This window comes from Patagioenas fasciata, chromosome 3 (genome assembly GCF_037038585.1).
Source record: "Patagioenas fasciata isolate bPatFas1 chromosome 3, bPatFas1.hap1, whole genome shotgun sequence".
In the NCBI taxonomy this organism is placed as follows: Eukaryota; Metazoa; Chordata; class Aves; order Columbiformes; family Columbidae; genus Patagioenas; species Patagioenas fasciata.
In genome coordinates, this window is record NC_092522.1 from 3,302,607 (window position 1) to 3,329,224 (window position 26,618).

Consider the following 26,618-nt stretch of genomic DNA (forward strand, 5'->3'; position numbering starts at 1 on the left):
GCTGGTGACAAGCACTTTCCGAATATCCTCAGCTTCCATGATTTCCATCACAAGGGACTAGAAAACCTCTACGGGGACGCGGGACGGGGAAGGGATGGGGGTGGATGGGGGGTCGGTGGGGGGGTACGAATATACCTCTATTCAGTTTTTATCTCGTTATTCAAGACTCGATCACTGTGCCATTTTTTCATGTGTTTCTCCAGGGTACTGTACACGCTAAAAGGCATCTTACAAATCTCGCATTTGTAAACGTCCTTTCCCACCTGCCCGTGTGTTTTCATGTGCCGGGTGAGTTTGCTACTCTGGGCGCAGGCGTAGTTGCAAAGCTCACACTTATACGGCCTCTCGCCCGTGTGGCTCCGTCTGTGGACGGTGAGATTACTACAGTTCTTGAAGACCTTCCCACAGTACTCACAAGTGTCGCTGCGTCTGCCCTCTTTTGAGCTGGGCCTGCCAGGGCCCGGGCCACTAATATGGGGGGTGCTCCCTCCGCTTCCCGTGCCGCTGCGGCCTGAGATCCCTCCGTCCAGCTCGCCCGGCGGCGTGGAGAAGCGCAGGCTGCCGTTCTCCGAGGAGTGCTCGGAGGAGGAGGCGAAGGGCGATTGTCGGGAGTCGCCGAAGCTGAGGAACGGGTCCTTCAGCTGCCGGGAGGCGGCGTAGCCGGCAAGCCACTGGGAATAAACGTTCTCGGTGTTGGGCATGGCGGCGGGCGGCAGGTCGAACTCCTTCTCCAGCTTGATGCGTTTGGAGAAGGGGCTCAGGGAGCTGGGGCTACCCAGCAGCAGCTTTTTGGACAGCCCTCCCGAGGCGGACTCCCCCGGGGAGCAGCCCCGGCCGTTGACCGCCCCTTCGTCGATGCGGTCGGACTCGCCGGCCACCGAGTCTTCGTCGCAAGTGTCCCTGTGCCCCTCAGGCTCGGGGAGGTGGCCCCGCTTGTGTTTCTCCCCCAGGACCTGGTGGAAGGCCTCGCTGAAGTGCTGCATGGAGCTCAGGACCATGCCCTGCATGACGTCCGGCATCGACCGGCCCTCCTCGCCCGCCCGCGAGTTGTTCTCGTGGTGGTGGGCCGCCTCCAGGCTCATCCCAAAGCCGTAGTCCGGCCTGTCGCTCTCGTTCAAGTCCTCCTCCTCTTCCTCCTCTTCCTCCTCCTCCTCCTCCTCCTCTTCCTCCTCTTCCTCGTCCCCGTTCTCGGGTATCATGTTGGGGTCGTTCTCGCTCTTGAACTTGGCCACCACGGACTTGAGGGCGCTGCTGGCGCTGCCCACCAGGTCGCTGGTGCCCGGCTCGGGGGAGCTGGCGGTGGAGAGCCCGTCGTCTGACTTGACCGTCATGGGGGAGGACTTGTGCATGTGGGTCTTCATGTGGCGCTTCAGCTTGCTGGCCTGCGTGCAGGCGTGGTCGCAGAGGTTGCACTTGTAGGGCTTCTCCCCGGTGTGGCTCCGGCGGTGGACCACCAGGTTGCTCTGAAACTTGAAGGTCTTCCCGCAGAACTCGCAGGACTTGGACTTCATGGGCGGCTGGGAGGGAGGAGGAGCGGACTGCAGAGGAGGAAGGGGTGGCGTGGCCAGGAACGGGGGCTTGCTGCCGGGCTGGAAGGGCTGCAGCAACCTTTGCATAGGGCTGGGCCGGCTCGGGGACAAGGGCGGGCTGGAGGTGTTGCCGGCCAGCTCCCGCAGCCGCCGGGAGAAATCCATAGCGGGGGGCTCCATCGCCATGGGGTTCAGTCGCAGCACCCTGTCAAAGGCACTAGGGTGATGGGTGGCCAGAGCCATTTCTTCCGCACCCAGGCGCTCAATGCGATGCGGATCCAAATGGTGCCTCGGGGGAGGGCTAAAGAGGGGCGGCGTGGGTGGGAAGCGCCCTTCTCCCAGCCCCGACGCCTCCCTCGAGACCGAGCCGGGTATTCTGAGCAGGTTAAAAGGGTTATTGTCTGCAATGTGAATCCCGTGGAGAGGTGGCTGGGAAGGGCACTCTGCACCTAGTCCTGTTGGGATACCAACCCGTGGCGTCAGGGGGCTGCCGTGCTCGCTTTCTAGGTAGATCCGTAAGCCGTGCGTGTTCTGTGCGTGCTGCAAGAGGAACCAGGCGCTGTTGAAAGGCTGTTTACAAGTCGTACACGTGTAGCTGCTGGGCTCGTCTTTACCTGCAAAAATAACACAACAAGCAGCGTCAATCTCCGGCCGCCCACCGGCGGGCAAGAGCTCGCCTCCCCGCCTCGGCTCCTCTCGCTGGGAGCTGGGGAACGTCCCAGCTCAGGTGCAGGCCGGGGACAAGGGGACAGGAGGAGGGCGAGTGGTGTGATGGGGAGGTCCAAACCGGCCCCAAGTTTGCCCAACCTCCTCCCGCCATCCCCAGCCCTGGGTTCAGAAACGAACCCCGGCAGGTAACCGCGGCTAAAAAGCTATTGAAGAAAAAAGGGGTGATTAAGTCAACTGATGCCAGCCACGACTCGGCACACTCTATGCTGCAAGAGGCTGCTAATGTATATATAAATAAAAATAAAATAAATAAATCGCTTTCTGAAAAGCACTCCAGAAAACTATGTACATCAGTTCAAAGAAGCAGCCCAAACTGCTTGCAACCTCAGCATCGTCATCACATTGTCACCCTCATCCTTACTCTGGGAGACCAACAATGTGTACAAAACCAGGTAACTCCTGCCCCATCGCAGGGATTCCACTCTGGGGCAACAAAAACCAAAGAATTGGAGAAATGAAACCGAATAAAATGGAGCACGGGACAGGGAGAGGGGAAGGCAGAGCGAGCGGCGGCTCTGCCAGGGGAAGAGCTGGAGGGTGGCCAGGAGGCCTGGCCGAGCGCCCTGCCGGAGCCGCATTATTTCTCTCGCACTGAAAAGAAGCCGGGGATGGTAAATGCCACTTTGGCAAGTAGCGAGCTAACTCTATTTCATGATAATTTATTTTTGGAGATAACATGGACATTATAAAAGAGCAACCAACTAATAAATAACTAAACAAAAAGCCGGCTAATAATGACAGCAGAAAGCAGCCCCTTCTAACGTACGGCAAAACAAGGGGGATGAATAACTTTTGGAGGGCTGTCTGCGAGGAAAGAGTAGCGTGAGATACGGCGAAGGTGCGTGCGCTTTTATCGATTACTGTCATTTTGCAAATAATTCACTTCCACCCCCCTATGGACGTTTTTTATTTACTAAATGCTGGTAAACTGAAACCAGAGGAGGATAAAGATTCATTTCCAGCCCTGCCCAGCAGTTTTTAGAGAGTTGATGTTTAGTGATATTAAAAAAATAATAACAAAACAAACATGCTCTTGGGGTTTGAATAAATCTCAGGAGCCCTCCTAGGACATCGGCACTCGGGGGGGTACCTGCCCACACCACCTATTCCTGCCCCGACTCAGCATCTCCGTTACGAGGCATCCGCTCTATAGGCACCATCCCTGGCTAAATCTCTTTAGGTGATGCACTGAGAGCTGCCCCCACAGGGTTTCCCCTATTTGCCTAACATGAAAAGGAAAAAAGATTTGCAAAGAAAACATTGCTTTATCTGCAACCGTCCTGCTTCCCATCTCACTTGGGAGGAGGGGAAGAAAAGCTCCGTCTGGGCATTTTCATTCTCCGTGGAGCGGAATGATGGTTTGGGGACAGGACAGGCTGCAGAGCCCTGTCGCAGCGCTCCTCCTGCCTCCCGGCTCCGCGGTTATTCTACATTCGGCCTGACAAGCTGAATCGGGAGAGGAAAAAGAGGCTCGACCATCTACAGCGAGCATTTAACACTTTAATCACTTTAAAAGCCCTTGGAATAATATTTAAGGTTTCATCCTGAAGCCAGCGTCGGGGTAAAATGCATGGGGGTGTTTAGTATGTGCCGGGCATGCGAGCACAGATAAATATTGAAATCTGCTAAAATTAGAGGGAAATTCAATTGGACTTTCACATTCCTATGCTCATTTGTGAGCTCAGGGGGAAAAAAAAGAGAAGTCTTATATGGGAAAATTTCATCTCGTTTGGCCATAATGAAGTGGAAGTTTTTAACACCACGGTGGGAGCTAACAACGTAATGCTACCTCGCCTCTCTACCTTATAGATCAGGTCAGAGAAAATAGCATTTTATCTTATAATGAGGATACAACATCGAGTGTTCACTACCACATTTTAGTATTCCCATCAACTAGATATTCTAGATCATAAGGGCAGCTCGTGTAATCATAATGTCAATGAGAAGGGCTGTTACGACTGAGACTAAAGATTACATGGAAAAAGCTGCTTTGAAACTGGTAATTATTACCAGTCCACTAATAGCAAATGATGCATTACAGTTTCACCGTATAATCTGTATTTCACTCAGCTCCTGCCAGTACAGCCTTATTATATTACAGCACTCACAAATTCTAAATTCCTAAACTACAGTCATCAATAAATGTGTTACTTGCCATAATTTGCAAAATTACTTTGTTCATAACATCTTCGACTGTTATAAAGACTAGAATTGATTTCCTGCATGGCAAAATTAGGGCTACATTGATTTAGTGGAGTGTAAAATGTAATATTATTCTTCATTTGCTTGCCTGAAAAACAAGTTTTCCATTCACTGTCCACATTCGGTAATCAAGATAATAATTTAAATTTAAAATCATATTTACGTACAAAACTTCCCTAAACAACCCACCATTTTCGAGGGAGTAACATAAAACCAGGCAACAAAACAAAGCAGCGAAACAGTTAAAATCCACCAGCCTTCTGCCTCCATCTCCTGCTTCGAAGAGAGACACGATTTCTAATTTGTCTATTAGTGCTTGATTAATTATGAAGGCTATTGACTGACCATATCACCACCTAGAGATACGTTCCAGTCTGATGCAGCCTTGCCAAACCACAAGAATTATGGCCTTAATCCAGGCAGCGAGATGGGTCCTCATGCCGCAGCAACCCCTGGTTTTGGAAAGGACTCGATTCTCTTTCCTCCAAGCCCACCACCACGCTTCTTGGGACAGCGTTCGGGTCCCCCCAAAAGCTGGAGGGGATCATAGGACCCGAAAGCTGTGGATCCAATGTCTCCCAGGTATGGGCCAGCCTCTACGTCCACACAGGCTTCCCAGCTACAGCATCCTCCGTGGCTTCACATAGAGGAATTGATGGTCAAAAGGGACAACCCTGCAATACGGTGTCTTCGGTAAAGCGTGATCTCCTTCAGCCCCACAAACTGTCATTGGGGCAAAGCACAAAACCCCAGTGAAAGCCATTCAAACCAGCTCAGCAGACGAGGAGAGCCCCTGCCTCTCCATGGTCGGTGCCCACTGGTAACCGCACACACAGACAGGTACTGGGGTCCACCTGAATTTCTCTGCCTCCAACCTCTAGTTGTTCTCTTATTACTATTGAGTTTTTTTATGGTTGACACACTGAAAAGTCCTTTGGTATGTAATGTGTCCCCCATACTCACACACACCAAGGCTACTTGTGCACCCAGAAATCAAGGCACACTTTAAAATGTAGTTATTTCTCCATTCTGAAGCCACCTCTCTCTCCTCCTCCACTACTCAAGGACCAGCTCAGCCCTTCCCATCATACTGGGAAGGAACTGGTTTTCCTCTAAGCCTCCTGCTGCCTTCTGGGGGTACTGCACCTCAGGTTTGTAAGCACGGCCCAGGGTCTACTCTTCTAGCCAAGGACCACGGCAGGTTCTACCCAACACACCCTGCTCACTGGCCTCTCCAGACTACCCCATAAACGCATCCTTGATGCTCTTCACCCATTCACCCACTTTTGCTTTACCCAAAAAGCTAATCAGCCAAGATTCCATATTTATTTCTAATAATGACCACTGCAGCTCCCACCAGCTCCTGCTGACCTCTCCCATCACCAATGCTTCCCCAGCTAATCCCCCGTGTTCCCCAAGTGATACTGCCCAACGCTTGGTCTTCCACACACAATGTCACGCAGCACCGTGTCCAACGCCTTGCAGACTCTATTTCATCTGCATTGATCAACCAGAGTTGTCATCTGGAAGAATGAAATCAGGTTTATTTGACAAGATCTATATTCCATAAATCTAAGTTGAGTGGTACGAATCCTATTTCTATCCCTTAATTCTTTATCAATTGAATCTTACATCGGCTCTTCAATTATTCTGCCCAGCAGAGATAAGCAATGTGTTGCCAGCTCTCCCACGGTTACCCTGACCAGCTCTTGATGGCATTTTCCCAGTCCATAAGCTTTATTAAAAACCAGCATCGCATGCCAACTCTTTAGGGATTCTTGGGTGCAAGTTGTCATGGCCTTTTCATTTAAAAATATTTCTCTCCATTGGACCTTGTATAACATCCTCCTTGGCTATTAATGAGCTAGAAAAAACATCATCACCCGCCTATGATACAGAAACATAACACTGCTGCTTTCCAGGCCTAGAGCAGAAACATTTTTAAACATTCCTGCCTTATTGCTTCTTCCATCCACCACTTCTAGGGTTTCCCTTTTCTCCAAGACCCCTAGAAACTTTCCTCTTCTCTCCATCCATGGCAGCCACGGGTTTTCCTCAGCATCTTCAGCTCCCCTGACCAGTTCTCTACCCATCACGGTTTCTCGCTGCAATTGATTGCTATCTGTTTTCCATTTTTTTAATTGTCATATATTGATTTTTTTAATATCTAATTGCTGTTCTCATCTCACCACTGAAGCGGGTGAAGTGGGTTTTGGATGGGGGCCAAAGTTGCCCTCTCCTTCCTGGACAGCTCATCAACTCTTTACAAATAGCTTCCAATTACCATTCGCATTTTTTGCCCGTACATTTTTCCTCCCAGTCAATTTCACTGCTCATTTTCTTCACATTTGGGAAATTACTCCTTTTAGGAGAATTACACGGGGATACCACATAGCAAATACAAACATGGGGCCAATATGAAACCAAACCGATCTCACCCAGTGAAGTCTCACCCACCGTTACATATTTATTCCTTTTCTCCATCCCGGCCAGCAAAGGACGAGTGACAGGGCACAGCATTTCGCTACAGCACAAATGTTCGGCGTTTTTCTCAAGTTATTGGTTCCTGCCGAAAATAAAGCAGCGGAACAGCTCTTGCCTGCCATGCCCCCAAAAGAAATGATTTAACCAGTGACACACGAGTGACAGATTTAGCTTCTGATCCGAAAAATGTTAACAAATGAGCGGGGATGGATATTGGCATTTCAAAGCCTGTAAGGGCAGTTGGCACAATTACTCAGTAAAATACGAAGAGATGGCTGCTTTCAGTATTAAGGGGTTTTTTTATATTAAAAATAATAATAATAATAACTTTAAAAGCTGGTTCTTCTGTACTGTGCTCACGGATACACCCGGCGCGCTCAAAGTCCAAGTCAAAGCAAGCCAGCATCTCCAGGCACAATAGAGCTGGCTCCAAGCAAGACCCACAGCTACGTCCACCAGTAGCAAAGCCAGACAAGATGCTGGGGAGAAGAACCAGCTGGGAGGAGAAGCTGTCAGCTCGATGCCACTGCTGGGAGGAGGGGGAGAGAGAAAAGAAGAGATTTCTGGAGCTAGGCATGCAAGTTCAGGCACTGCCAAGTGAGTAATGGAATAATCTGGACGCGTGTGCCAATGTGCTTTGGAAGAGCTTCCTCCGTTTCTCAAAAGTCAGGGCTGGATCCAGGAAAGCTGCTCGCCGGACACACCGGCTCTTCACGGAAGAGCGACGCTGAAACGTGCAGCACCTCCTTGGTGCCGCTCTCTGAAACTGGCAGCCCGTAATGCAGGACGTCGCTCAGGAAGGTCCCCAGATTAAAGAGCGATATATTAATATAACATGTATTTTACCACAGGGCAACCTATGGGCTGCACACAAACGCGCGACTGTAGAGACACCCCAGTTTAAACTGTGTTGTCACAAACAAAACGGCGGCACAAACGGATGTGCCAATGGTTTTTGCAAGGGATTTCACTCACAGCCACAGATTTACGCCCTCAGAGAAAACCCGGTGCCAGAGAAACCTCCGAGCAGACCAGGATTGGGCACTGGCTGCCTGGACGGTCCAGCCCTTGTTCTCAGCAGCATCTTTCCACGAGCCAGCACCACCAGCTCCTGCGTCCTCCTTCTCCTTCCCCAAAAAACCCACAGGTGTGAGCAAGTCCAAGGTGTTTCCACTGGGCTACCTGCACCTCCAGGGCACGGGTGGACCTTTTGCTACCAAACCGCAGAGAACAAAAGTTGACAGCAACTCTAATGCTTGCAACCATCAGCGAGCATCCCCCTCTCTTCTGCTCACCACCAAACAATTATCGCAGGAACATCCTGAGCCAAACCCAGGAACTTCTTTATTCAGCTTTAATGTCAACTGACTGCTTGATTTTTGGGCTGATAAATTTGGAGTTGTTATGGTATTTAAATGGTGGGGGGGAAATGGAGTTAATTGTTACCACTTGTACTTGATTCAGTTCTTCTCCATCTGGCTTGTCAATTTTTTTCCCCCCTCTGTCTCTCTTTTGGAAATCAGTACTGTTGAAATTCCTCTCAACTGAAAAGTAGAGAAGTGAAACGGTTGGGACACAGGAAGCGTCGCAGGGCTGGGAGATAAGCGGGTCCACTCGGGGCTGCAGCAGCCCAACTTCTCCCTTGGCAAGAAATAGCTGCTTCGGCGTGACTCACCTTTTCCTGGTAGTCGGCAGCATCAGTTTTACATGGGCAACTCAAACTGCCCAACATATTTTCTCCTCCTTGCACTAATTCTTCCTCCCGATTCTCCAGATTGCGCATTATTAACCCGGTCCGTCATTAACCGGTTATAAGTAGCTGTTAGCACTGTCAGCATCAGCATTGGCGCTGTTGTTGTCACAATAATTAGAATAATAATAAATAACAGCAGTAGCTGCGTTTATGTACAACAGGGTACTTTCACTCTAATCTTTTCTCCTTATCGCTAGATGAACCGGATTCAGAAACACTGAAAAAGGAAAATTGTCACCGAAACTCTCTAGGAAGTGACGCGGCACGGCTTGTGAAACGAGAAGCACCGCTGCTGTTGTGCAGTTGAAATACAAAATTCTGCAAATCAAGCCCACGTTGTTTATGAACAGCCTTGATAGGAGGTCCTGGGAACAGCCAAGTTGTGAAAACATAAGAAATACAGATGTTTCGCTTTGTGGGATGCTCAGCGCCCCGTTTGGTAGTGTACCAGCCTTTCCTTGGCTATGACTTAGTGAGAAGTTTATCGTAATGATTATTGAAAACATTTTTAAAACTAATTTTCTTCCTGAAATTTAAACTTCCTGAAATCACTTCAATAAAACTGCTAAAATAGTTTCTAAACCAAGTCTCAATAATTCCATTTTTTCATTACACCTCCTTGTAAAAGCCCCTCTTTTAAAGAAGAACCAGCCCAAAACGCTAATACCATGAAACAAACTTCCAAAAGAAACCCAAGCAACAGCAACAAAACAGAGCTACAGTCATGGGTGACCATTTTGGTTGCAGTCTCAACATATTTTGTGTGGTTACTCATTCTTCTAAGCAGAACTGAACTCATAACACCCAGTTTCCCAGCAAAAAACCCTATATTTTCTTAACGAGAAGTAGCAAAACTCCTGGTTTGCCGTGGGGAGATGCGGGTGGCGGAGTCACACTGGATCATGGCCGCGCTGCCAGGCACACCAGCCCGACCTCAATGTCTGTCACCATTTTCAAGGCGGTTGCAATTTGGCCACCAAAAACCCGATTCGAGCTCCAACTTGGCAAATAAGGTACAAGGCTGCGATGGATTTTGTGCTTTTTGAAAATTTAAGGGGGGTTGGAAATCTGTCATGTCTTGATTAGCAAGGAGAAGAAACCTGTAGATGGAAAACAACGCTGTGCTTGAAACTCGGCTTTGAACGAAGTTTAAAAAGAAACTCCTTAAGTGAAGAAGACGTGATCACACACACATACGCACCCTATACACTAACACTATGGGGATGGAGGAATACGGGCGATGCAGACTGCAGCATCACCTGGGTTGGAGCTCCACTAAATTCAAACACCGATGGTGGGACCTAAAAGGCAAACTACATGGTGTCATCAGCCCTACAGGAGAAACTCCTCACCAATACCATGTCATTTCTCTAAAAATATCATTAGTGAAGCAACCAGCATCCCAGACGTGCAGGATTCCCCACCCGCCTCTCCTGCTAAGTGGCACCCACTAAATCAGCTCCTCCAGACCCACCTGGCACCAGGTGTGTCCAACCTGCGTTGGGACCCATCAAGGACCAAGGCTCATCTAGGCCCTGTCCTTTTCAAAGCCTAACCTAACTACCCAGCAAACGCCACCTTGCTCCGACAGCCCACAATTATGCATTTACCCAGTGGCTGCAGGGGACAATCAAGTCAATAATTCACTTTTAAATGCAGTGTTGTAATTATACAGCTACAGAGAGCTTCCAAATAATTTTATTCATTCTCATAGACCTATCTGATGAATTGTTTCCTTTTCTGCTGTTTTATGTCCAGCTGGTGGCACCTGAAAAGGCAGAGCGTGCTTCGAGGTGTCTTGCAAAGGAAAGGAAGGAGCTGTTCCAGTGTGACATCTCGGGTCATGCCCGATGGTGTGGGATGAGATGTGGTGCCCTGGCAGATGCTGGCGGTGGGTGTTCTCATGGCTTGTATCGTGGTTTCGGCACCGTTCAGCCTTGCACCCGGCTCTCCTTGAGAGCCTTATTCCACCTTTTCCTTCCCAAAATGGATCCTCTTCAGACTCTCTTTTGCCAGCCTTCCCCTTTGGCTCGCTCTCCCTCTCGCTTTCAAATTAATGATATTTAGCCAGCAGCAAAGCATCCTGACAAAGTGGGTCAGGGGAACTGCAGGTCTCCCCCAAATGACACCTCTGCCTGCAAATCATCTGCTCGGAAGGCAAAGGTTTATTCTGTCCCTGAGCAAGTTCAATGTCACCACTGAGTTGCAAGCACAGCAAGTGCTGAAACAGATCCTACAACATTTAGTTTCATAACTTCCACAAGCGAGTATTAGTAGAATCGATAATATATATATTTTCCCCTCCCTGCTTTGCAAATAGGACCAAAAGGTGTCGTAAAGTTGTCTGGTCTCCTCCAGTTTATTCTTTCTCCCCTCCATCGTCAAGATATCCTTGAAGTTGAAAATGATATAATACTCGGAATATCTGGAGTTTGGAGGATGTAAGGCTTGCAAGAATTGCTACAGCTTTATTGCGTTCTCAGGGCACAGAGAGTATTTACCATACATACATCAAGTCAAGGAATGCAAAAAGGGCATATGAAAATTCGGCGCTTCAAGCTCGGGAGTTTAAATTCCCAGAAAGGCAGATAAAGAGTGGATTTTTTATTTAGAGATTTGCAGATGAAATCCAACCAAATCAGCCCGCCCTCCCCCCCCCCCCCCCCAAAAAAAAACCAACCTCAAAACCCTCCCTCCTTTATGTTAGTAAGGCTGATTCAATTTCCAGGCTTGCAAGGTCTCCTCTTGCCGAGTATTACCCGACCCCAATAACACGCACTGTTCCAAGGTTAAGATCTGTTTCCTTACAATAATGCAGAAAGCTGTTGTTTCAGTGGCGGCTGCAGAATTCAGCTTTGAAGGACAGGTTAGTACCACACTACATTTAACTGGATTCAGTTCATCTGATTATACAGTGCCTTGCTTTCTGGAATATGTAATCATCTCTTTCTGATGACATTTTAAATATCCAACCAGACAAATAATTGTAGCAATAATTGATAGCTGAGTCAAGCTGGAAGATTATTGATTGGCACAGTACCCGCTGAAACAAATGTTCATCTTTCAAACGTTACAGTGAGGATGCTTAAAACTAACTTTTGCTGATAAATGATAAAAATATGATTTACTGATAAAACCACCGGAATAGAATACACACTTTGGGATTTGATTACCTTGTGCAATTTTTTTGAAGAAAAATTGGGCATCGGGATTTATATTCTATTTCACGTGAATAATTGCCAAGATATGGATAAGGGGCTGAACATAAACACATGCGGAGGAGTCTTAAAGAGTGGCTGATTAACTCTCTGCCTTCCTGAATGGAATTTATCTGCTCCTAATCACTGCTTGCGTACGAGTTTATTCTGCTGCCTTCTCGAGGACACCTCGCATGGGTCTCATTATCAGCATCAGGAGTTACACGTAGGGAAAGATCCCCCTGTTGTTTTCCCAGCAGCTCGAAGTTTTAATGTGCGTATTCTCACTCCACTGTGCATCCAGCCAAAATGAGGTTTTGATCTCATTTGCCACAGTGTAAACCAGGAGGAGCAGCGGCCAAATCTGCGGCGCCGCGTAAAAAGCAGCGGGAGGGAGGTCAAGATCAGATGCGTTTCCAAACTGCATTCGCTGTCTTAAAGCTGAAATAAAACCACACTGTTTAAATGTGAGTTTCCTCCTAATTATGAAATTCCAGGCCCTGCAGCACTACCTGAACATCACAGGGAGAGAAAAGGGGCAATTTTTGAAACTGAAGTGATCGGAAGGCAGAGCATCACATACGGGGAGAGGCGAGCGATGAGCTGCCTGGTTAGGGCACAGGAGCCGTCACAAGGCAGAAGCCTGAAATTAAGGAAAAGCGCCAGAATATTTGAGCAGGGAACAAAGAGAGTAAATTCCAGAGTAAGAGATGAAAAATGCACTGAAACGTTTTTTGAAACGGAGCCATTAGGAGCTGATTGAGTCTCGGAGCTGCTGTTAAAAATCAGCCGCTTGTTAGATGCGATGATCAGCTGAGCCCTGACACTTAAGGCGGACGAGGGGGCTTGTCGAGCGGCTTCGCTCTAATTTAGAGATCCTCAGTTAATTAGAAAGCCCTGAGATTTTCTGCAAATGCAGGTCGCTATCGACAGCTCGTGCTTTTGATGCTTTCCGGGTGACAGTTGCCGGAGTGACCTTCCCGGTGCTGGCAGCGCTGCCCAGACCCTCACCGTGCCGCGGAATTCAATCACCGCCAGCGGGAAGTTACAAGTCAGGTTACTCTGTTCTTACACGCCGTTTCCTCCTCTGAAACAAACCCTGATGAAATCTGCATGTGCTGAATGCTATAAATAGCTACAGCTTTGAATGATTATTACTTCCCCCCCGCCTCGACAAGTGGATGTCGCAGCCAGTCCAGGAGTTTGGGGTGGGAGTTTATGGAAGGCGATGCCAGCAGAGGTTGGGAGAAGTGCTTTATGGGAGACAATCTGCTTGTATTGAACCCACATCCCCTCGAGACGTTCATCACCCCAATACCCACAGCAAGTAGCGGTGGCCGCAGGGGACGGAGCCCCTTTTTTGGGGGACAGCATTGCTTTGAGCACCCAGCATGCTCCATCCCACAGGGATGCCTTGCCCAGCCACAAGCAAGGTCTGGTGATGCTCTCCGAGTAGAAACCACTGATCACACATAACACAGGGCAAATATTAACACAGGCAACCACGGAACCAAACGAGGCTTGTTTGGAAATGCAAGGAAACGGGTGGAAGTTACAGTGACAACCCAAAGGCAAGATGACAGACCTGCAGTCACACAGGGAGTCAGCGGCAGACACTAGAAAATTAACTCTCAGGAACAGCCCAGCATTGGCAGGGAAATGAATGAGATGATCTAAGAGATATTTTCCACCTCTAATAGGATTTGATGATGATTTTGCATAGGCTTTTGTGCTAGCCTGGCTTTTGATAAAGGCATGGTGTCTCTTTTCAACCCGCATGCAAGGGAGAGATTAATAAGTTGCAAACTCGGCCCACCTCAGCTATAAATGGTTCCTGTGCCTATAGGGGGAAAAAACCAAGCTACAACTGATTAAAAAAAACACAGTGAACTGAGTGCGGTTAGCGTTTTTACACCCTAATCTTCAGTTATTAAGAGATTTCGAAAGGAGAGAAAAATTCTCCTCCAGCAACCAAAAAAGCAACAATTTAGCAGCCAGATAGGGAAGCGACGCACAAACCGTGGATGGTTTGGGAGTGAAGGATCGAGACTATTCCAGGGAGAACCACGCTGGGGGATGGCAGGGGAGGTGAGATGGCTCCAGCACATCTGGCAGGTCACTTTGTCCCCACGTAGGAGAAGGGGGCAGAGCGACTGGCAAGATGAGGACAGCACTCATTAGGGAAGACCTGCCATGGAGACTTTGGCCAGTCCACGGCATCGGATCGGCGGAGGATAAGATCAGAGGACCGGCTCAGAGGGTGGATTAAGATCACACTGATGGTAAAAGAACAAAATGGAAATAGGAGTTTTTAAGCATATGAAACAGATTGCAGAGAATCCCCTCTTTTAGCAAGATAAGTGTTTTCTTACAGGAAAACGCAAATCAATGTTGTAACTGCCAGCATTTAGATACTAGTAAAAGTCAGTGATAAAAAAGCCCCTGACCTCACCTGACTAAGCAAATAATCTTCTGCATAGTCTACAGGGTCATATCATGATATCCTTTCTCGGGACAAATGCCCCCTTACTCCATGTTTCACTGTTATTTTTCAGCAGAAGGACTGGAAGATCCAGGCCCTGCTCTTTAGCATCATCGAGACTGAACTCTGAGCCTCGGTGCTGTCTCAACCTTGCATTGGCAAATGAATGCAGCTGCTGTTGAGAAGAGAATCACCTTCCCAATCTTTATGCAGGAGTTTTCTGGCTCTTCACCTTTTTACTTTGATGACCTTCACCTGCTGACCTACAGTCTCCCACAGGGCAGCTCTGCTTTGTGGGGAAAACCAGCCCATTGGGGCTGAAGACGGGCAACAAGATGCATCTCCACAAGCCTGACCACAGCCCTTTGTCTGCAGAGAATTTCAGGTTCAAGGCCGCTGTTATTTGCACCGCAGCCAGGTCTGGCGGCCGCCACGGGGGACCGGAGCCCCGAGATAACGAAACGACGGTTCCTGCCCCCGGAGCTGGCAATTATCATCATCGCTATCATAACCTGACGAGAGGGGCTGCCAGTTTAAACAGGCTGCTGCTTCGACGCCGACGCTTCCCTCTCCTTAAGAGAGCTGAATATTTCAGCAGGTGAACAGCAGAAGTCGCAACCCTCCCCTTGGCTGCCGCGTCTCGTAGTGCTTTTGAAAAAACCACAACAGCGCAGTCGCGGTTGCAGTAAAAGAAACTGGCCTTGTGTCATTTTTTTTTAGCAATAATACAATAAGAGAGCAATAACGTTTAAAACAATTAACACCCAGATGTTGCACTTAATTGCACGTCGAGTCCAAGGAGCTCGGCGTGTTTTGCAAACGGCATTAATGCCACGAAGGCTGTAGAGGGGTGGAAGCATTGCCTGTGGTCCCACAGGGGTGTTTTCCAGCTGTTGCCCTCCAGGTCCTCACTTTCTTGGAACAGAAGCACTTCCCAAGGAGCACCGGCGAGCACACAGCTTGTACCCACCACCTCCAGCATCTCTGACACCCTGTCTGTGCCTGACTCCCCAAAAAGGGTTCTAGATGCCATGGTGATGGGTGGCAGCTCCATAAATGACATAAAAGTCCTTGAGTCATCAACATTTTGTTAGAAAACACCCCGTCCAGGGGCAGGCTGGGAGATGGCCGTGTACACGGCAGGTCTGAAATTGCCATCAGCTTCACCTCGATCCTTTTCCAATGTCCTTGGCCATCCAGTTAAGATCTGAGAGCATTTAAAGATGACAGTGCTTGAGGTAATGGGACAATGCCGTAACAGGATTACAGGAAATGTGAAAGAAAGGACATACGTACGTAATGTCATTTAGGTAATGTCATCTATGAACAGGTTTTGCTGCAATTTTTGCTGACAAAGAAGTCAGTCTCACTTCTACAATTCCTTTTAAACCCTGTTATTGCCCTTAAATAGTTTACTTCTTCCTGAAAGAAAGCTTTTTAGATGCATCATCGCAAATACTTTGTCGCAGAGTGACCTGGGGGAAAAGCCATCCAAACCAGCAGGAGTTGGGAGCGGGGTGAGGCAGTGGGATCGAAGGGCTCCCCTCCGCCCTCCCAACCTCGCTGCAGCCCCCAGACTTCGTCAGATCCTTCCCAATTAATTTCCACCCAGCCATTTCCTCCCCGCGCCCTCTTTTCCATCAGTATTCCCTCTCAGTCCCACCGCAGCTGCCCCCGAAACAGCTTCCTCATTGTCCCCCCACCAGAAGTGGTGTCTGTGTGCCAAGCGACTGACCGCAAACAAAAGCTTGTTTGACCAACGCTTGTTCCGAAACAAAAACCCCGGCTGGAGGAGGAAATCCCGCGAAGGAGGGGGGGGATTGATGCTGGGACAATTTGGAAGGCGAGCCCAGGCGCGCTCACCCCCGGGGACTCGCATTCTTGCCAGACAATGGTGTCTGGCCTCCCCGTTCACCCCTTCCCAAAAAATCTCCCCCCCTAAAAGCCATGTTTATTATATAGGCTGATAAGCGGGAGAGATGCCGTTAAATTGAGTCCGCAACCATCTCCTGCGTGCTGCCTGCTGGAGGATGGACAATACAAGAAGCCTCTGAAGGCCTTGGGGAAGGGTTTCTGAGGAAGACATTTTTACAGTGAGATTTTTTTTTCTTCCGAGGAAGAAATTTTTCACACTGAGGGTGGTAAAACACTGGCCCAGGTTGGCCAGAGAGGTGGTGGATGCCCCATCCCTGGAGACATCCCAGGCCGGGCTGGATGGGACTCTGAGCAACCTGAGCTGAAGATGTTCCTGCTCATGGCAGGGGTGGCACCGGATGGGCTTTGAAGGTTTCTTCAACCCAAACTAGTCAATGATTCCATAGTTCTGGAGCTAACTGTATTGCTAGGAAATACTGCGGTGAGTTGATCCTTTCTACATTGGATGGTGAAAATAAATGAGCAAACCATGAGGTGGATGAATGGATGGATATTTACTCATCTTTTCTTTTTCTGTGCAAAACATTCCTCTCCAGCTCCCCAGCCTTTCCTTAGATGACTCCTTCCTCTAAGCCTGGCTGTTCTGAAGAAGTCAAGCCTTTGCCCCCTGCACATCTGCCTGCCGTGGGCATGGGAAGGTCCCGATTAGAGGAAACACCCTGGCTGGGCAGGCAGCCCCCTCCCTCGATAAGTACGGTTGGAAACCACAGGAGTTGCACAGGCCGGCTCGCAGCCCGTGCGCCAGCCCTGACCGTCTTATCCGTTAATAAACAGACGTTCGGGTCTGCGCCGCGTTGAGCAACGTCGACATCTGCCCGTTTAGGCAACGCGATGGGCAGCAGCTGGGTTTGCGGCCAGGATCCTACCGCCTGTCCGTCTGTCGCCCAGGCACGCGTTACTGCTGGGAGATGCTCATAATAAACACAGAGGCATTAGAATCCCTCGCAAAGTCGTAATACTCGGCCCTCAGACGGCACATCGTGGGTCCGTTGTCACCGAGCTGCCCCCAGGAGTGTGTCACCACTCCATGTACCAGGTAGAGATGCAGAAACCACTCATGTATATGTATGTCTGCAAGCATACATATAATTTTTATCTCTATCTCACCAAAGTGGTTGTGCAGACATTATAATAAGGTATCTACGAGATATGAGCACGCAGGGACAAACCACAAAACTCAGATGTGGATTTTGGTGCTGCTCGTGTCAAGGCTACAGCCCTCATCCTGGGGGTCCTTTGCTTTCCACTTCAGGAGATAGAATCATAGAATCATTTTGGGTGGAAAAGACCTTTAAGATCATCAAGTCCAACCAAACTCGATGATGGAGGTGACCAAGATCAGAGTCGGGCCGGTTCTAACCAGCTGTAGGGCTACAAACAGCTGATGTGCGTGTGCCCTGTGCTATATATCCCACAGTTTAAAGTAGTTTAAAGCACCTTCCAGTCTTTTCTAAAGCTGAGCTTTTAAAACCCTACCAAATAAGCATTTCCCTACGGTCACCACTTCTGGTACTTGAGATGGCCCATGTCACCATGCTCATCCAGACAGGGACAGAGCTACTGTGGAGGAAGTAGCAAGGGGACAGCTGACCGCTTTGAAACCTGCCCGCTCCAGCTACACTGCCCTTGAGACACCAAGCAAAGAACTACACTACACACCAAGTAATAATACACTACACAGGCTTTTTTCTTTTTGTTTTTGTGAAATTAATAATGCTGCCTTAAGCTTGCCCTTAGCACTTACTGTTTCCGCCTGCCCACTCTATAGAGGGGACGCTGTAGTTGCAGAGCACAGCCCTGCTGGAAGCTACACGAGGCTGCCAGGGAAATACGTGCAGCCCTCCCGAGCCCATTAAGCATTTTTAAACGCAACCCCACCACTTCGAGAAAACCAGCTCCGATCATTTTTGCCACGGCTAAGCCTCTCTGAGCACAACGCTGCCCCACAAACAGTTCGAACAACTCTGCAGGGAGGGAGGGAAGATGCCCCATCCCATCACCACAGTAGCAATCCGCATCTCACGGTCGAATGAGGTGACTTTGACATAACGTGAGCAGGTGAAATTTCAGGAATGGGGCTATTCCTGTTAGAACACGGTCAGTAAAAACAGCGTTGATGCCCCCGTTATCTGGCAAACCACATTGCTGCGCCGCGCAGGGTCCATCCAGCGATACTGGCCAGCTGGGCAACCAAAGATGCTGCGGCACCGGGTGCTCCAGGAGCTGGGCCAACACAGCAAATTAACCAGCCACCATGGAAAAATTGGCTTTATTCCTTACCGGGAGCATCAGGGGGTGATTTCCCCCAACCCAGACTCACTCGATCCTTTTCTTGCATCTGGCTCACCCATCCAAGATGGAGCGTCCCATCCAGGGATGGCTGCGGCCAGGGATGAAACATCTCATGGATCTGCTCTCATTCTACAGCGACAGGTCCCAGGTGGTGGGACCGCGGGGACAGACCCTGCTCGCTGCTGCCCAACGCAAAAGGCTGCCAGGGCACTGGCCGTGGAGCCTGACATCTCAAATGCTGCTCCAGGAGGCCAGAACTGAGGCACACATGACTCATCTATAAATTATATACCAAGTTGTGTTGGTTTTTTTTTAAATTTAAATACTGTCAGGCAGAAATTCCACAGCAATTTGCTTTGTTTCTTTGATCATGGGATTGCTGCTCTTCTTTCCCTGGGGAAAAACATGCCCTAAAAACAAACAAATGCTGCACTGGAAGTGAAGAGCTCACTCCTTTGAAACCTCTGGAGATACGCTCATGGCTGTTGCAAGACACACACTCACCCCCCGAAAAGCAGAACTATCCTGAGCTGTGACGCTGAAGGACACCAGGAGGTCCAGAGCAGCCCTGGACTCCTGTTTCACAACTTTGCCAACATTTTCCAAACTCCTAATCTTATAAGTAAGTGTGCAACAGGACACAAACCCACTATCAGCTGGTGAAAACACAGGGCTTTCTCTACCAGGGCAGCTATGGATGCGCTTCAGCCGCGCTCCGGAACGGCCACTTCTTTCCACCGACAGCATTCCGTATATTCAAATGACCTGGGTGAAGCCTCCAGCCTTTCCTACCGCTGACACAAACTCCTGTTTGTTTTGCAGATCTAGAAAAATCCCTTTGGCCTCCTGGCAGCAAGCGGTGTGAACCTTGCCTGTTTGTATTTGATCTTAAGTGGGACTGAAGTCCCATTTTGAAGTTTTATCTTGAAATGCCAGTAGGATCCCATAACTCCAAGAAAAAACACTAATGTGGTGAGAATCACCATCAAACAACACGTTGACAACGCCGGGCTACCTACCTACGTGGATATTTGTGCTAACTTCCAGCAATGACTTCTCTTCTACACCTAGTCCAAATCCATTTACATCTGGTTCTGCAAGCACCACAACCTCCTAATCTCTACTTTTGCCATTTTCCTGTACGGGGCCTGATGAGACATTCAGTTGATAGGAAGCCTCCCACGGTCACCTGCAGACTTACAGAATCATAGAATCATTTTGGCTGGAAAAGACTCTCAAGATCATCGAGTCCAACCCAACGCTGGCACTAAACCACATGCCTAAAAACCTCATCTATGTGTCTTTTAAACCCCATCAAGGATGGTGAATCCACCACTGCCCTGGGCAGCCTGTTCCAATGCTTCACAACCCTTTCTGTGAGTTTTTTCCCAATATTCAATTCAACCTGCGCTGGTGCAAGTTGAGGCCATGTCCTCTCATCCTGTGGCTTGTTACTTGGGAGACCAACACCCTCCATGCTCCAAGCTCCTTTCAGGCAGTTGCACTATCAGGACTGTATAAATATCTGTACAGACACTATTCGGTCCCCCAGAATCAGCTGATCTGCTCCACCTCCACGCCTCCATTTGCAGAAGTTCACTAATCAGACATAAGCATCGATAGAGCGAAACACAAAGCCTCTGCTTACAGAAATAGCTTCCATCCTCTACTTGCTGGGCGGTCGTCAGCAAAATAAAATAAGAAGTGGGATGGGATTCCCAGCCCACTAAAAGAAAACAAGTAGGATGTACATTTTAGCCAAGGAATTATTAATTAATTATTATTAACGCAATGAGTGCTCACTAGGAAATGTTTGTACTTTGTAATTAAATATTCTCACTCGTGCAGCTCTCAGCTTTCAGAAATTAGTACAGCATTTTATAGTCCAGTTTCTTTTTTTAATAAGAAAATACTTTCACTCTGAAGTTTTCATTTTCCGCTGGCACAGAAAGGCAGGAGAAGGTGTCTTAATATTCCCGCCCATCTTCCTTTCTAAACAATTACAAAACCTTCTTTTTTTTTTCCCAGCAGCATATACAGTTTTCATAATGAAAAGTCCTCTGTCATTTTTGCTCCAGGACAAGCTCAGTCTTGACGAATAAAGCAGGTATCTCTGCCCTTCCTCGTGCGAGCGGGTGCCTCGCTCTGCACTTAATGCTGCTGCTATTTCCGTCCCCGTGAGCTAAACCACCAGCTTCTTGATGAGCTGGTACCTACGCAAGGGGTGTCTCTTGTCCCAAATCAATGGGAAAACTCATTCAAGGAAGGACTCGGTCACAGCGTAAGGACTCCATCACCTAACCCTAACAAAGGACCAGCTTCTCATCCTTTTACTCGAGGTCTGTTCGCTTCAGCGAGCTGCTTACAAAAAAAACATAGGCAGCGGAATCCATCCCTCCGCCTCTGCGAAATGGGTCAAAGACACGAAGGGTTATTACTAATTTGGACAGAAAGCACCTGAGACATAACGTAATTCTACTGCTAGATTTTATCGCGTTTTACTCACAATGAGCAAATAGCAGGGGAATCACCGAGCTGAGGGCTTCTCACCCGCTCGGAAGGAAACTGGACCCAGCTCCTCCCTCCCAAAGCCATGTGGGTAATTAACCACCAGACCAGGTGAGCTTCACCTGCCTCACCCTTCCCAAAAACATCCAAAGCAACGCGGCTCAGGTTCAGGGATTTGGTTTTCATCTTCTCTTTACCCTCAGATGGGCGTGCGCGATCACTCGGTTTTGCCATCCCCAGCCACCGCTGATTTAGCTAATGCTCCATTCCAGCAGGAAACATCTTAACTCTGAAGATCTGATGATTGCCCCAGCAATCAGTTGTTCAAATAGTTGAAAATTAAGACTATTGCACACAAAGTAAATTAAGTAATTTTCTACCCTCCTAGGGTCTCCCAAGTCTATCAGATTTCCCATGACTGGTGTGTCATGCTGCCTCATTACTGTAAAGAAAATACAGCTCCATGAGTCCTTTAAGTGAGCTTCCCTCAAAGACTTCGGAGAAAAAAAGACCTTTGCAAACACGGATCTCTCTGCACACGAAGCAACGAGCAGAAGACGATGGGTAGAGCATGTTTATCTGCTCAACTCTCATACCTCAGGCTGCGTAAACCTCTGCAAAACCCAAAAAAAGCTGTAGGCAGTCGTTCTCTACGACACCAACTTTTCACAGCAATAGTTTTATTGACACGGACGCCAGCAGAACGGGGGGCAAAGGAAGATGCCCTCCAACGTTAGAAGGCTGCAACCTGACCCTAAAGCAGGTATCGCTTCAGCATCCTTCCTACAGCAGTCCTACCTCTGGGTCTGCTTCCTAAAATAAGCCAGCAAGGCAGATTCTGGGCCATCTATCGCAACGCTACGGGATACGGTGTTAGGTTTAGCCTTCAAAACGCGCCTCCAGCATGGGGAGGGTGCTGCGCCGCCCCCCGCAGCTCCCTGGATCCCTTCCACCCCGGCTGCGGCATCGCAGAGAGGTTTTGTTCCCGAGCCCAAACAAGCTGGAATCGTTCCCAAGCGCTTGAAAACCTCGAGCCGAGCAATAAGCACCCGGTATTATGGTAATCACCTGGTGGTGGCCGCTGCAGCTTTGGTTTTGCTTTGAGACTTTCATTTAAACCGTCTGGTTTTGGGTTGTTTTTGCTTCGCAGCAGAAACTCTCCCTGGTTGGTCTTGGGCCAGAGGTGAGTTTTTGTAAGAGAAAAAAAATATCAGTCACTTATTTTCAGCTAAAGAGAGGGAGGATGTGAAAACCCCACTGATGAGCTTTTTGAGACTGTTAGTCATAAGTTACGAAATGAGGGGACCAACGTCTGTCCCGCGTTTGTATGCAAATCGGGCACTCAAAGAACCGGAGCTCTATAGATTGGTGAGGAAAGCAAGAGGAAAAGAAACAAACACTATTAACAGATTTAAATATTTCTGTACGTGCTTCAGAGCGTGTTCAGTCATCACTGCGCTGTGTTTCTTTAGCAGAAGCTGGCCCATGAGGCCGGGCCTCACCACAGATGTCCATCAGGACGCATGAGGAACCCATCTTTCATCTGAAAGATGGAGGAGAAAACGGACTTCTTGGGTTCTTCTAGATTGGAGGCTTTCTAGGAAGTCTGACTTTCCAAACACACCACCCATGACCACCCCAAATGTCAGGTTCACTGGGGGCACCTTGGCTGGAAAACCTACGTTTCAACATAATCTGTCCTTTGGTGTGGGGCTGGAAGTGAGCGTTGGCTCTTCAAGACTAGGGGGAAATAAGAGGCGTAGTAAAGTGATGAGGCAAAAACTGTTCCAGTTCGAGCAAGAGAAAAGACCAAACCACCCAAACGGTGATGCTGCTGCTGCTCCACGTCTTTGCCTATCAATTCCTATGGCTTGTGCAAGCATGAACCGTGGCATTCCCTTCTGCTCCTCCAAGATCTGTACTCGTTTCACCTCAACTCCAGCTTTTAAGGAAGCCAGACTCATGAAAAGCTCTTGCATAGGCATGGAGATCTCCTGCTTGGATCACAAAACTTCATCTAGAGTCCAAGGCCAGAAAAATCCCCTCCTTTCATCTGTGCGGGTGTTTTACATTAGCACAGGAGCACCACCGGTTGCATCTACGTGAGGATTTTTGTCTAGAGGAGATGCCTCAGTTGACCCTACTTGCCATGTCTGGGGGTTCAGTGCAGCAAAGACTTTGTGTGCATTTTTATGAGGTGCTTTGCAAGGGAAACTAAGAGGAAAGCTTCATTTTGGAGCGTGCCAGATGCGCTCCGAGCCCCGCTGCAAGCACAGGAGCCCAAAGCAGCGACAGGTCCTGCAGGCAGCGTCCAACGAGTCTGGTGGGGACGTTTGGCTCAGGCCACCAGAGCACAGCGAGGCTGGGGTAGAGCTCCCAAGGACAGCGTCTGGAAGCTAATCCCAGGTGTACAAAAGGCCGCAGGATGAAAGCTGGGTCCAAGCAAAGCCTGGGTAGAAAAGCTACACGCTGGAGAAAGCAGTGGTAGAACAACACAACTACTCCTCAGCCATCTGCTAAAGCCTTTGGACCTTCAGAGAAGGTCTGTGGTGAGCTGGACAGTTATTCCTGTTGTCCCCAGGCCTCAGCCATGCCTTTGTATGGGGATGAATATTTGGATCACCTGCTCAGCAAATGTGTGATTTGGGGAAAAAAATCCACGCCTCGGTTGACCATGCCACCCCAGATAAGCACCAGTGAGAGGCTCCAAGTCCCCACACAGGGGTATATGTACAAAATAGATGGAAACATCCCAGTGCTGAGCCCGATGCGTTTTTCCTGGCTTGTTTGCAATACAAGAGGCTGAGAAATGCCAGGGGCCTGCTCACCACCAGCTTATTTCCAAATGCTTCCCACTGCTGGGGTGTTTGGGTCTTGTAGAGCTCCCCTCTTCCCCCTTCATCCCTCCCAGTGTGCAGACACCAAAAGGAGATCGCCCACCGTGGCACAAGAACGCTGCACAAGTTGTGATTTTCCTCTGGTTACCACTTATCCATCCCTGAGCCCCAACACAAATCAATCTATGTATGAGTTCCTGCTCCTTTTATTCTTTTTTTTCTTTTGAAATCAGACTCGCTCCGCTCTCCAGATCCTAAAGGGAGGTGCAAAGAGCCTTCCCATGCTCCCGCTAGAAACACCGAGGTTTTGATGCTTTGCCTGAAAATGGGTGCGTGCAGAAGCCACCGGCGCAAGCAAAACCAAAGAGCGCCAGAGCCATTTCCCTTGTCCTTTCCTAACCAAGCCTGCTATTCTTGGGCACTGTCAAACCAAGGAATTTTCCCTCTCCCTCTCCTGACAATACGTTATTTGAAAATGTTTACGCTGAGGATTAAATCCCCATCCGGGCTGGAAAGCGTGGTTTATTCACAGTTTCTGCTCTTCAGCGGCTCTTCCTCCAAGCTGCCTTTCCAAGGCTGGTTTGCAGCTCCGGCCACGGACGGGGACCCACAGACATTTGTGACGACAACCAGGACAGTCCCCAAACCCCAAGTGACTCCAAGCACGGGCACTTCGGTACTCATGGTAAAATACCCCATTCCTCCCTCAAAACCATTCCATTTCCCCGCCAGCAGGCTCAAATAACATTTTAAACAGCAAGATTTATACGCAGACACTCATGAATGTATTCCGTTATAGCCTTCGCAAAACTACATTTCAACCTAAACATTCAATTAATGTAATTAAATTGCTACCTGGTGGTATTATCTAATTTAACTTCGGATCTGTGCTATTGAAAAGCATGTGTCTTTTAGCACTCCGACTGGCAAGACATGTGATAAACAGGCCTATAAACATGTTGGCTCAACCGAGCTGTTTAAAAATAAATTAGCAAACTATAAAAATAAACAGTAACATACATATGTACTCAATTATGAACTAACTCTAATTTTTGTTCTGAAATACTGTCTTTGACCTTAGTCATAAACAAGCACTATTAAAAAAACATAATATCTCAACAGACAGAAGGGCAGGGATTAAACGCTCATCCGGCGCGGCAGAATGTAAAATAAGGGATGAAAAGACAGAAGAAAAGAAAATGGGGAAGAAAAAAGCAGCAACCTACACCCACCACAAGCGTGTGTGTTGATTAAAGCTCCCTAATTCGAGCTGAAAAAGTTGAAACCTAGTGAAGTGCATACAGTTAAAAACACTGTGAGGTCTAAGGGGAGGAAAATACCATTTTAGCTTGTGGGGTGGCTTTGGGAGGGAGGGCAGTGAGGGTCCTATGGGGAAGGTGCAAACCCTGCTACCATCTTGCAAGAATTCAGATATCAAAAACACATGGCAGAAAGGTGGGAACCATCCCTGTCATGGCCACACCAGCAAGGAGGGGGAAAAACAAATAAATAGGGTTTTTTTAAGACTGTAGAGCAGCGTCTAGGCTGTGTCTTTGCCATTAAACCACAAGAAAAGAACACGGCATCATGCTACGAGTGTCAGCGCTGCTGTATTTTCACTGGAAAGGATGACAAGTTGAGGCACAAAAAGCACATTTTGCACCCAGAGAAGAGATTTTCAAGGCTTTCATGGGGGCACCAATGTCCCTTCCCACAGAAGCGCACATACCCGCGAGCAAAACCTCACGAGAAACCCCAAATCACCAAGAAAAGTAATTGGGCAACCACTAAGCATTTCTTCATCAGGGAGAACCATCCTAAAGCACAACTGATAGTGGGCTGTCGCCCTCCAGAAACTATATATAAATAAAAATAGGAGGCAACCCGTGTTCACTGACACACAAACCGGGCAGAGAGAGGCGGGGGGACGGACGGACGGCTTCTCCTCACCAGCGGTGAGACATGTAGATGTGGCCGCACAGTCAATAACGAGCCAGGGTCTGACATTTCCATCGACAAGAAGGGCTGCCTGTTGCTGAGACACAAATAAAAACATCCACCAGGCATGTTTTTCAAGGGATACAAAGGGAAGGGTCCACAGGAGCCAGCAAGGAGTGTGTCTTATTTTTCCTGTGGACCTCCATGTCAAGTGGGATGCAGGAGAGCCCCGGGAGACGCGGGAATCCCCAAGGCGATTTTTGTTTTAATTCATCACATGAATATCTACCATTCCCTGAAGCAACTGGTGGATGCTGCCACTTGAGAGCGACCATTGATGATCGGGCAACCAGCAAAGCTTCGGTGCAACCGCGAGCGGAGCTCAGTGTCGTGATTGTCCCGTGATTTGGCAGTGGGAACATCCCGGATCCGGACTAACCAGCACCTCCCTGGATGTCACAACCAGGTTTTGCTCCAGTTTTCCCAGAGTCAGATACCTTGCACATGCTGTAACAGCAAAGTAAGAGGTTCTTACAGGTTCTGTCCAGACTATCTGCTCCTTTTCTCTGGCAAACAGCTGGTACTTGAAACCCCGACCCGTCCCAAGGCCACCTCCCCGCCCAGAGCTCACCCTGACCAAGACGACCTCTTCCCTGACAAGTGAAGACAATAAAATATTGCAATTAAATCACTGTGCCAGTTTGAAAATGAATGCCATTTTCTGCCCATCCT

The 26,618-nt window shown here is 48.7% G+C and overlaps 1 protein-coding gene across 5 annotated transcripts in view; it reads right to left on the reverse strand.

Moving 5' to 3' along the window:
• The window catches only part of BCL11A (BCL11 transcription factor A), a 72,940-nt gene that overhangs the window by 11,588 nt on the left and 34,734 nt on the right, over positions 1 to 26,618 (reverse strand). For 2 of the 5 annotated variants that reach the window (XM_065833628.2, XM_071805644.1), the window contains exon 3: positions 1 to 2,143. This exon is cut by the window's left edge and continues 344 nt beyond it. In XM_065833628.2, the coding sequence (XP_065689700.1) occupies positions 138 to 2,143 (2,006 nt within the window). In that variant the 3' untranslated portion in view covers positions 1 to 137. The remainder of the gene's footprint in view (positions 2,144 to 26,618) is intronic. The other 3 variants (XM_065833632.2, XM_065833630.2, XM_065833631.2) reach the window with 3 other exon arrangements.